Source organism: Taeniopygia guttata, chromosome 6 (assembly GCF_048771995.1).
Source record: "Taeniopygia guttata chromosome 6, bTaeGut7.mat, whole genome shotgun sequence".
In the NCBI taxonomy this organism is placed as follows: domain Eukaryota; kingdom Metazoa; phylum Chordata; class Aves; order Passeriformes; family Estrildidae; genus Taeniopygia; species Taeniopygia guttata.
Genome location: NC_133031.1, coordinates 9,861,921 through 9,874,683, shown reverse-complemented (window position 1 = coordinate 9,874,683; position 12,763 = coordinate 9,861,921). Strand labels below are relative to the sequence as shown.

At 39.3% G+C, this 12,763-nt stretch overlaps 1 protein-coding gene across 7 annotated transcripts in view; it reads left to right on the top strand.

The window, feature by feature from the left end:
- The window catches only part of GRID1 (glutamate ionotropic receptor delta type subunit 1), a 482,872-nt gene that overhangs the window by 355,389 nt on the left and 114,720 nt on the right, over positions 1-12,763 (top strand). For 6 of the 7 annotated variants that reach the window (XM_002191537.6, XM_072930974.1, XM_032749269.3 and 3 more), the window contains one exon: positions 10,595-10,648. The exons of the other annotated variant lie outside the window; for it this stretch is intronic. In XM_002191537.6, coding sequence (XP_002191573.5) covers positions 10,595-10,648 — 54 coding nt within the window. The remainder of the gene's footprint in view (positions 1-10,594; positions 10,649-12,763) is intronic. 7 annotated transcript variants of the gene reach the window in all.

Sequence of the window (12,763 nt, the reverse complement as noted above, 5' to 3'; positions counted from 1 at the left end):
TAACTGTGTGCAAGCCTCTAGGAAAAGTAATTATGTTTTCCAGTCAAATCTGCTCAAGCCCCATTACTGTAATGTATATTTTTAATACCATTCTTGCTGCCAAAGATAAAGCTGATGCAGACTGGCAGTAATGAGATCACCGTGGGGCTTCCAGTGTATCTCTGCAAGCTTTGGGAAAGTATAGGTGCAAAACATTGTGGGATTGGACCCAAGTGGTGAATATTTGAACATCTGCTTGAAAGAAATATCTGCGAACAGAAAGTGACAATCTCTTTGTGTCTGCTTCCCATTGGCATGAGCTGTACATGCACACCATGCTGGGTGACTGCTGCCTTTGTGTGCCCTTCATAAGTTCATAAGGCTTTGCATAAAGTCTTTAAGACTGTGGGCATTGTGAGGGAGAGGGAGCCCTTCCACACCACCACTGCTGGTGCTCCCCAAGGGTTTCCCTCCTCCTCCAGCATCCTGAGAGTTCTCACCTGGCAAATGCACAGCAGGCCTGTATCCTCAGGCAGTGTAAAGAACAGCGGATATTCATTCCTCTTGGCAGGGCTGGTCAGCAAAAGTCTTGTGGTTTGAGATGGTTAAGGTAATCTTTCAGGTGTCCTTTAATGCTCACACAGCCTGTGGCTCTGTTTGTTCGTGTAAAGTGCCCTGTGATTGACAAGAAGGTCCTCAGACCTGGAAGGACTTTGCTTTATTTATGTATTTGTTTTGCAATTTAAAGCAGAAGAGTGCTGTAGGCAGGAAAGGCCTGCTTTGGAAGGGATTATGTTTCAGGCTGACTATTGCCATCTTTCCTTTAAAACCAGACATGATTTTTAAAAAAATGTAAGGGAAGAGATTGATTGTATGTGAACAGATGAAAACATGGATATTGGACAGGGTAACCTTTGATATTGATATACCTTTCCAAGTTCCTAGAGTTTAAAACCCCATAACCTACATTAAATAACAGCTTTGCAGTGTGATTGGCAACTTTGTGGTAGAGGCAGTAAATCAGTATAAACCGTAAGTTCCTGAAAATCAATGTGGTCTCTTCAAGCAATAGCTGGCTCTTTCATTTCAAAGTTTGTAGTACATGACTCTCAGAGCTTCAGCTATCATGCTATCAGAACAAGGTATGAGCCTTTTGAAGGGGGGAATTAGGAATGTGTAAGTTGTGTTTCTACTGTTTGATGTTAGGCGCATGTCAGGTAAGAAGTTTGCATCTTTAATGAAAGGGTTACTGTGGGCTGTTTATACCTGCAGAACGATCAGACTCTGGGAACCTCTGTGCAAGCTCTACATAGCTGAACTCGCAGTGCAAGCTGGAGCTGGAGTTTAAGCTGTTGCTCTGAGCAGAGCTGAGAAAGCACAGTGAATGGGGCCGGTGGTATGCACTGAGAGTGTTGTACCCTGACTGTGGAGTGGCCCATTACAAGGACCCAGAGCAATCCTCCATGCTGAAAAAGGGGATTCTTTGTCCAGTGTCTGTGCCTGAAAAAACATTTTCAACCTTCATACCAATGTCCAGTCAATCCCCTGTAGGCATTCCAAACAGAAGACTTTAACTACTATATTGTTTCAATGAAAATTTCTTCTGTTTTTGGAAGATAGGTAGAGAATTAAATCAAATCCCCTCCCCGCCCCTCCCCCCCCAAAAAAAAACAACCCCAAAACAAAGCCAACCTCCTCATGTTGGGAAGTTCTGATGAATTTTGGTTTATTCTTTGGAGTGTGACTCAGGTGTACAGTTCTCAGCAAAACATGACAAAATCCTTGTCTCTAAAAAGCAGAGGCTTTTTAACCAAATATAGATGTACAAACCTATTATTTAAAAAAAAAGCTATGTCAAAGTGAGCAAAATTTAGATATTATTTTAAAAGGATTCATTGGGTCTTCAAATTTAACTTGGCATGTGGCTGTGGTAAAATTTTAAGTACCATGTTTCTGGGAGGTTTTGTTCCTTAGTTACCATTAGATTCATGTCATTATGGAAATGCTGCTTTCTGACAGCTGTGCAATTATCCAGTGTCACTACTGTGCCATGTAGTTAAATGGTCAGCAGTTACCATGTTTATAAACACTGTGTGACATTTGAGCTTTGAAGAGTACATTCTTACTGAATGCTCTTGGAAGAGTTCCATGTGCAGTATTTTCATGCATTGTTCAGTGGAATGTGCACTAAATGGAATGGCAGTGGAGATTGACTGTAATAAGCATTACGTATGAAATGGGAATCAGATTAAACAGAAATCCCAGTGCATTACATCGAAATGATTAAGGCTAAAATGATAGGCAGTGCCACATATAGTACAGCAGTTACTCAAGAACAGTACGGCTGTACTGTAGCTTGAGGAAGTTTCAGCAGTCTTCTCACAATCTTCCTATAGTTTTCTTCATATCCAGTATTTCTGTTGATTAACATTTACCTTTTATGTATGTTTCCTTCAGTGTATTTTTTTTTCAATTAACTATGACCTAAGTAACAGGCAAGTATTGCAGTGCAAATTTTAAATTGTGCATTGTTGTTTGTTATCAAATTATATTGATAAATGCAAAATGTCAGGTACACCTTCTAATTAGCATTCATCAGCTCCAGGGGTCTGTGCTAAAAGCAGGTGAAGGTTTGGGTCAAATTTACTCCTCTTTGTATGTAATCCCTTTTTACCAAAAATAGGGTTCAGTTGTGAGTGGTATTTGGGAGTTTGCTCAGGGATGTATTTTATCTTTTTCTATTTTTTTCCCTTTTTTTTTTTCCTTCCTTCTTCCCACCCTTCTGTTTTACTTTTCTTCCCCACACCATTAGGCTGAGTTGTTTATCTTGTGAAGGAACTGAGACAGAGATCAAGACAGGACCATCGCATACTGTTTGGACAAACAGAAATGAAATATTCCAGAGTTTATGGGGAGCAAGAACCGTGGGGAGCTGATTCAGACTAATGAGAGTATAGAGATCTTCATGACCAATTTGGCCTCTCTTTTGTGGGAATTTCAGGCTGAACATGCCAGGTTTATAGGCTCGTATTAACGGAGCAGCCTGGAATGGTTAAAATGCCATCAGATCTCGTGATAGCCTCTCAGTTATTACTTGAGCTTCATCGGGACCACAGAGGGAAGAACTGATTTTCTCAGTACTGCAGTTCTGCAGAAGTATCAGGCTTTATGTTTTGATGTAACAGTGCATAACTTGAAAAAAGGTCCCTGCTGAGAGAGGGCCATCAGTAAGGTGTTTATAGAGTGTAGACCAAGAATGAAGTCATACACATAGAAAAATATAAAAAATGTGGATGCTAAAGGCATGCTATGCTTGTGATTCATTAATGGCTTCTAGGGAGCCCCTAGGTACCAGGAGCTGGTACAGAACTGGCAGCTTCTGGTGTAAGTGTGGTAAAATGAATTCCATCACTGGCACAAAGTGTGGTGCTCAGGGAAACACAGGTGAGCCTGATCAGTGCTTTGGAAAAAACATGTACATACACAGTTCTGGGAAAAAGTTCAGAAAGAAAGAAAAATATGGAATTTCTGGCGACACCTTTTTAGTAAAAGTTCAAATTGTTGAAAAATGAGGTTCAGTTAGAAAGGGACAGTTTCAGTGAATTTTCTATCTGCAAAAATACATAACAGAAACTCTTTAAATTCTCCTATTACTGCTTAGAGAAGAAAAAATTTCATATTTAATTTTGAAATTATATTTAGAAATTTTATTCAGCCTGTATTAAATAATAAAAATAAACCTACAGGCTTAATCCAGTTTACTGCAACTGAGTTTTTATCTTCAAGATTCTTAGTCTAAACTATCTTAGTTTTATTAATTTTTATCTAGACTTGGGATGTTGTACTGGAAATTTTTGTTTTAACTTCTGTTCTAATAGTACCATTAACAATTAAACTTTAGAAATAGGATCAGTTTGGAGTGCTCTTTAGTATGCTATAAAAATGATAATATTTATATAAATAATTTATTTATTGTGGCTAGTAACTCTTACTTTATTTTTAATCTAATAATGCTCCTCTGGAGATACTGAGCCAAGAGGTGTTTATTTAAAATACAAAGGAAAGAAGGTTCTAGGGAAGTACAAAAATCTCAGTCACTGGTACGGAGGAACTGTTTTTCTGTCAAGTGCTGTTACCTATGCAAGTCACACCTGGACAAGGACTGCACTATTTTAATTGAAGAGGTTTCTAAATATAAGGCTGGTATCTAGGGGATATAAAATGAACCCATCTGTTCTACCAAAATTGACTTTTTCATATCTGCTATCTTAACTTATTTGTATCCAAGACATACACAAAGCTTCTCAGATAAACAGGTGCACTTTGATATTGTCCAATTAATTACTGTCAGTTGTATTGCAGTGGAAACTTGGTCTGTAGCTCTTCTTTGGGATCAAAACTAGTTTCCTGATTCTTAGGATGTTTTCCTGGACATTTAAATCAAGAACAAAGCTATTTTTTTAAAATCCAAATCTATCTCCTGCAATGAAACCTGGCAGCTGCTCCTAAGTTTGACTCAGGTGACAAAATGATACACAGAAGATAGTGACTTTTTTTTTTCTCCTTTGCTGCAGTTTTACTACAGTAGATTTCAAATAGTTCTAAATTTTTTTTCTTATTCTTGGTGAATGGGAGAAAGAAAACACAGTAGGCAAATAATTTCTCCAAAGATGTGAAGGGAAATGGGAAAAAAAAAAAGCTCCTTTTGGAAGCAAACTTGCTTGGGATAAGAGCTGGAAAAAAATTTCTTTTGAAACCTATTCAGAGGCAAATTTAAATTGAGCAGGTGATGAATTATTGGGACTGATCCCTTATGAGATTTAGACATGACTACTTCCCCAAGTCCTCCTTTGCTCACACCTTCTTTATGAATAATAATTAAAAATAAGTTTAATAAAGTAAAGGATGAGTTTACCTGCCATTGTCATGCTGTTCTCTAGGAAGAACTCAGCTCTTCTGCAGGCTGTTTGCTCAGATACTCCATGGGCAGCAGTCCTGTGCCTGGGTTTTGCTCTCAGTGCTGAGGGAGGTATTTGCTGCAGGAGCTCTGGCTGGGGGCCTGAGCCTGAACTGACAACCCTTGGCATGACAAGGGGCCCGGGGCTTGTGGCCTGGCCAGCTGAGGGACACTGAGGGACATGGCAGAAGCTAATGACCCCCAGACCGCCTCTTTACACTGTGAGGGGATAAAACTCAGGGGTTCCTTCATTTGTGGTTGCGTGAGCTGCACAAGCTCGAGGTGTTGTTATTTTGTTATTGTACCAAGATGAAATAATTTAAAGGTTTGGGACGTCTGAGACGCTACCGTGTGTCCTGGGATTGAGCCAGTAGGGAAACCTGCTCTGTGTGGGTGCAGGGTGCCGGTGTGAAGGGGCCTCTGTCCCTCAGCCGGTCACTTGGGTGCTGCGGTGACAGCCACAGGGCTCCTGGATGCTCAGACAGGGAAGTTTCCCTCACACAGCACCCTGGGGCTGCCATGGTCTGTCTGCATGGCGGGGGTCTGCAGTGGGAATACAGCTGTGGGAGGAGGAGCTTTGTAGCAGAGGTGAGGCCCGGAGCTGTGGTGGAGGGACGATGGGTGACAGGAGCACTCACTGCAGTGCAGGTGCATCTGCTCCCTGGTGACAGCTGTAATTAGTCATGGCTTCGTGCCTTGTTTGCAGCTGGGATAGAGTTAATTTTTCTTCCTAGTTCCTGTTCAGTGCTGTGTTTTGTATTCACTGTGAGAGCAACACTGCTAACGTCCTGATGTTGGAGCTGCCAAAGGGCTCTCACTCCAAATCAAGGAGTTTTTAGTTCCCTTGCTCTGCCCGTGAGGAGGTGCACAAGGAGCCAGGAGGGAGCATGGCCAGGACATGGACCCAAAGTAGTCAAAGGCACATTCCACAGCATAGAGCATCGTGCCCAGTATAGAAACTGTGGGGAGTTGCTGGGAGCACTGGTGGCTGCTCAGGAATGGGCTGGGTATTGGTTAGCAGGTGGGGAGCAGCTGTATTGTGCATCATTGTCATTCTAGGGCTTATTTTTCTATGTCTTTTTGTTCTGTCCCTTTTCATTACAGTTATTTTTTCAAGATTTTTTTTTTTGTTGTTAAGCTGTTCTTATCTCAACCTACAGGTTTTACCTTTTTTTTTTTTTTTTTTTATTCCTGATTCTACTCCCTATTCCACTGGGACAGGTGAGGGAGATGAGCAAGTTGCTGCATGGTACTTAGTTGCTGGCTGGGGTTAAACTGTTGAAGTTTGCAAGTAATTTGCTTTTAACTTCTTCCAGTGTCTCTTAAGACACCATTTTCAAATTTTTTTCTGTGAACTCCCCAGTCTACCCTCTGCTTTGTTTTTTAATTGTAGAAAACTTTGATGCTCTTTATGCTCACCATTAAGTTACAGGATGTGCAAGTAATAACTTTTGCTACATTGGTATCCCTCCTAGCAAAACAGTTTGGTGGTTCTTTCACATCAGGGATTTCAGGGTGGCAACCTTTGTTTCCAAAAACTGAGACACAACAGGAACATCTGTGTTTGCCATCTGCAAGACATTTCCTTTTAGGATCCCAGGGCTGGTTGCAGGGCTTCCAGACACTCCTACTGCCTGTTCCCCTGGGTGCACAGGGAGGAGACAACAGGTTTGTAACTATAACGCTGCTGCATGTAATTCTGAACTCCTCAGCACATCCTGCTGTCACTGAACACAGCCTACCCAGGTCTGTTTGAAGTCCCAGCACCTCCTCTCAGTTGTGTCTGGTCAGTTATCCCTGCATCCCTTTTTATGCAGCCTGCTTTTTGCTGTTAACAGCAAGGTGCTGACCCTGGCAAAGCAGCCATGTATTGTGGAAAAGAGCCTTCCCTATTACTGGCCAGCCATTATATGCTTGGAGAGATTTTCAGTTTTAGATTTTTTGAGAAGGTAAGAAAGGATTGTTTCTGTTTCTTTTTTCTCCTCACTCTGTGGAATTATTTTGGAACATAGCAGCATTGACTGCTTACTTTCCTAACTTCTTTTAATCCTGCAACTGCCATTAGATAAGCTAAAGAACTAAGTTACTTTTTTCATAAGGGCAATGTAGATATTTGTTTTACACTGTATTCCAATAAAAAATGTCATGGATTATTGGCAGTAAATGATTTTAAGTTATATATTTAAAAGTAAACAAAACTACATATGTGAAACTATCTTTGGATTATTTTTCATGAAGCTTTTTACTCTTTTATCAGTGTTGCTATGAGATCTGAAATCTTAATGCTTGTATTTTCATTTTCAGTTTCTTCCTTTTTCATTTCTATTGCAAATGCTTACTATTGAGAAATTAAACAGTTTCCTGCATTCACTGCTCCTCTACCTGATTTTGATAGCATTGTTTAGATGTTGTCACTTGTAGTGGTCCATTGAGTGAATTAACATTTTCTTGTTTGAGTTCTGCATTTTACATTTGGCTCTTGAAAGGGGAGGAAGAAGGACACAGTCTCAAAGAAACCTCTTTTTTTTCCCAAATTTTTAGAATTTATTTGCTACTCTGAGAGAAAACAAATGAAAGATGGATGTTCCTTAATTCCCATTGTGCTGTTTATTTCAAAAGCAGATTTTCTATTTGATAGAAATATTTTGAAGCACTACTCCCAAGTGTCACCTAGACCTCATCTACATAGAAAGTATAAAAAGAACTAGGCCATTTTACACCTATATTCATAATTTTTCCATACAAAACTACAGCATACTTTAACCTGTAAATCCTGCCCTAATAGATGGCAATACTTTTGCTCAGGCACAGTGATCTCACAAAATCATAGCCAACTTTCTTTATATAGGGTACATTTATCAAGTAGGATGGAATAAGTCCTTCAAGGATGTTTTATAGACAGTTTGTTTTCCTTTTGAATGGATGGGCACAATCTCAAGCAATTGGCAAGATCCTGAACAGCTTGAATAATTAAAAATGGGTGACCATAATTTCCCAAATATCTTTTTCCTCTTTAAAGTAAAAAAAACTCACTAAGTTATGAACATTAACTTCTTTCTTACTTTGAGAATTCTCTAAAACATTTCCTTATGATAACAGAGGTCCCCAGGACCTTGCCTTTCACACTACTTAACTTTATGAGCTTCTGGCAATAGACTGCTGATATCAGAAAGTTGAAACCTAAGAGCTGTTTTTCAATAGGGTTTTTTAAAAGAATGTTTTGAATTGCAAACCTGTAAATATGGTACAAAATGCAGGAAGTTTCAGCTCCCTCCCAGCACGTTTTCATTTCGAGTAGCAGTTCAGGCTATGTGTTGCAGTTCTGAACGGAAGATATTTAGAGCCATTTAGACTTGACTACCTACGGTGATGTTTCTAAATACATTTCAAGCTATTAGAATGCAGAGCCATTGGCTCTGTAGGAGGAGCGCTGAGTGGTCTGGCACTCTGATGACTAAAGATAAACTCTTTAACAGCCTAAATTTAGGCACCTCATTTTAAAAACTTTGGCCCAGATATGTGAACCCAGAAGAATGAGATACGATCATTCATTTCAAATTCCCTGGCTCTTGCGCCTCCCCAGTCTGAGCATTTATTCATACAAATTGCTCACTGTTGCAGATGAATCACTAAATGTAGCCAGTGCAATAACTCTGCACCTGAGCATTATTTAATTCTGCTTTGCTAATGCTAGCAGCACTTTGCTCTTTCTCTGTATGTTACAGCACCTGGCTGCTTTGGCTTTGTCTGGATATATCTGGGAGGTGAATAGGGAGAAAATGTACACATTTTTGCCCTCCTGTTCATCACTGCTATCTTTACTAAGAGCTGCTGCTCCTCAGGTGGTCAGCCTAATGTTCCTCTCAGTGTAAAAGAAATGCAAGGGAGGCAATTACCAAGGGGATAATGCTCTTCAGGATGAAGAGAATTACTGTGGTCTGTCTGTGTTGATTTTCCCCTTTTGAAGAGTTTGCAGTTTCTCTTGGGATTTTTGTCTCTTTAAAGGAGTATTTCAGCTTTGGAACGTGAGAAATAGATGGAGGTATGTGTGTTGCCCACAATCTTCTCTTGTTGTGTGGGCTACACAAATGAGCAAAATTTTAAAACACAGTTCCTTAGGCAAGTAATTGATACCTTTTTTAAGGACATGGTGTAAGCTAAGATTAATGTTAAAGATGCTGGTGTTGGCTCCTTAGTGAAGCTTTACTTCATATTTATGAAGGAATCAGATATCCCTTAGCCTATATTAAGGATGGATCTCTTGTCATTCTGCTGCAGCCTTAGAAGTCGTGGGCGTTTATTCTAAGGCAGTCATCTGTAGTCAGTGTCATAAGAGAAGGTGATTCATCCCATCTGACACTAAATATCTGAGAGGCTTATTATGCAAATGTGCTCTGAAGAGGAAGGTGGTTGATGATGTTTCTGCTCAGCCCAGTGCTACAGTCTACAGAGTCTCTGAGTACCACTGCAGTCTTTTTTGACATGCTGTGGAAATTATCCAGGTTAAAAACTAGTAACTGAAAGTATTTTGTTCATTTGTATTTGTTTGTGTTTTTTATTTTTTTTAAACTGGGCTCATTTCAGTGATTCATAGGGCCATTTATAACAGAGAGATAAGAATATCTGTTCAATAAATGGGGTCATACTGGCACAGAAGAAAGAAGTGGTTGAAGGCAGGAACATTCCAAACTGTGTAATGAACTGCCCCTGAAATACATGTTCACTGTTTTATTAGGAGAGATGCACACACTGCAGTAATTGTTTAACCATGTATTAAGTGGGACATTAACAATATCACTGGCAGTGTAGTTACATCTCTCCATGCTTGCTATCACTTTATTAGACTATTAAATGTCTTGAAGTGAGCTTATCTATGTCAAACAAGGGGACACTTAGGAACTTTTATGTTTATTGTGAGATCCTTCAACTGAGGTTCTCTCTCAGTACTAGGAGCACAGTCTTCCCCAGTTTTAGCTTCCTAGTGGGTTATATATGTATGGATAAATATGCAAACTGCAAACTGCTGAGATGAGATGTTTCTTTATAATATGTAGTGATTATCCAAGTTCATACCATGAAGACAGTAACATAACCATGCAAATCATAACTTTGTCTTGAGCCTTATGTAAAGATGAGGAGGAGATGAACTTTTATATAAATATGTGAACTTCACTTGAGCATCTCACTGTGGTGTTTTTAATTACCTAGGTTAGTTAACAGATAAACTATCAGAGGTGTAATGAGCCAGAGACAATATATTTTGGGAGGCATATTGAAAAGAAACCCAGCTGTGTAGGATGCATTAGATATATCAAGGAGAAGTTAGATCTCCTGAACTGCATGTTCTGTGCAGTTATTCATCACAGGATCCCTTGTGCTAATGTACCACCCTGCCCCAGTGTGCTTTTGTGGTACATGGCCATGGTCAGGGTACTTTGGTTTAGGAAATGAAGTCAGAGAAAGGTGGCTGCCACCAATTAGTTACTGTTCCATGAAGCAGAAGAGGAAGAGATGAAAAGAATTATACTGAAACAATGTCAGTAGCAATGAAAACAATAAAAATGAGCTTTATAGTACATTTTTTATATAAGTTCTTTCTGGAATATATTTTCCATGTTTTATTTATTTTTATTATTATGTTTCTTTTTATTTTTGTAGGCTGTGGAAACCAACCTTGCATCAAAGGATAGTCACTGGGTCTATGTAAATGAGGTAAGAAAGTCAAAAGAGAAAACACAGCTTGCTACATTCCCTCATCACCATCTTTTGTTTCATGTTTTGACACACCAAACAGCATACATGTAGCATTTTTGCTTTCTGAACGGCACAAGGTTCAAACTCTGTGGTGTCATTGCTTGTCTGTCTTAGTTGAATTGGCAGAGGTTGAACACCAGAGGTCAAGATAAAGCTACCAATATACCTCAGAGTAGCTGGGAGACTTGCTTTTACCTTCCTGCTTACACTATTTGATTAGCTATCTAGGATGCAGAGAATATCTCAAAAGAAATCTCAAACACAGGAATGTCTCTGGCAGAAGCTCACCTCCAGTGCTGTGAAAGCCTGCACACAGATGCCAGGAGAGGAAAGAGTCCTTGTGAGCTCAGACCATTCAAATCTGTATTTACATGAGACACAGGCTTTCTCTAGTGAAGAACTGTGTTGGTATATTGGCCAACATCCAAAATAACTTAAATTTAAAGTGTAATGTTGCTGTCTGCAGCAAATGGGATCCTGTCCTGCTACAATGATTATTTATTTTACCTTAGTGCCATGATGCCCTAATGGGAATCTGTTCAGATTGTTATTTCAAAAGCAATGAAATGTTGTACCATATATAGTAACTTATATATCACTGATAAATGGCAGTAGTTTATAAATTCCTTGTTTTAATAATGATTTATTTAAAGATAGCAAAATATATAATTTAAAAAGAACAGTGTTCACTGTCTTATTTTTATATTATAAATACATAGCCTTTAATTTAGTAGCCAATTCCTTTGTTAATTTCTTCCTCCTTTCTTTGCACCTAGCTAATAATTTTAGATAGGCAGCTTTTAATAGCAGCTATAAAAAATTGTATTGTATGGTATTAGACAGGCTCTGTAATTAAATAGGTGTTAGGGAAAGTGAGTGAAATCCCTGCTTGTAAAGGCTTTATAAATTCTTTCTAGTCCTTTTTACATTTAAGTACCTCCTGGTTTGTCAGCTGCTGTAATGACCCACTACAAAACATCAGCAAGATGCCCAGAGAGTCAGTGTTTATATTCACATAAAGATAATACAGTGCATATTTCCCTAAACATTTATAGAGAGGGAGTGTTTGTGAATTTTTTACTGCTTCTATTATTGTTCAGATGTTAAAATTCACTTCACGAAGCCTGAATCTGTAACATCATGATAAAAGCCTTCAGCACTCGTGCACTAATGTGTGCACACTCGTACACACACAAATCACACAGGGTGTCAGTTCTGCTTCTCTTTTGGAAGCTTTTTTTCTCCTTTGTGGTTAAAGACTGGGTAGGGAAGCTATGAGAGCAGCATGTGAATTTAGAGTATAAATTTGTAGCGAAAAATATCAGTGCACATAATTTATAAATATCTCAAAATGTAATTCAGTTCAAACAAACTATTAGAGAAGCTTTTCAGATTCACAAAACTGTGGAGAATTCTTTGCAGGCAAAAGGAAGAGGAAACGTCATGGCTGTCCTTTCTTTAACAGAAGTGCTGGAGTTTGTGTGTGTGATTAAGGCTACTGCCAGAAGGTGCATTGAGCATCTCCATGGGTGCATCTATAGAAATTATAGAAGTTCCTCCTCTCATGCTATTAAGAGGACAGACTGATTAAGCTTTCCGTGTTCATGTTTCCAATTAGTGTTAGTGGGAACTGCATGAATATTTGATGGGAAAAATGATGCTGATTTTTATTATGATTTGTGGAATGCAATTAACTTTTAATTCCCATGAGTCAAATCAGCTCTTTCTGATGTGTTTCCATGAGAGTAGGAGTGGACCAAAACCTTAGCCCGTCCTTTTTTTGTCCTGGGCAGACTGAGGACCTTACACTTCCCTGTTCACCCTCTAACCTTATGACCCCATTGCAAGGAAAGAGAGGTGTAGGGCTGACTGATTAAAGGGGCAGTAGCAGGACGAGGACACAGGGATTTTTTTTTCCATGGAAGTTCCTTGTATAAAGAACATGGATTGTAAACAGGCTTTTCAGTTCTTTTGCTCTTCAGGGAACCATTGAAGGGCTTTGGACAGCTTGGGCTACTGAAATCTGCTGACCCAGAGCACCTTACAGTGTGCCCTGTCTCCCACCTCTCATCA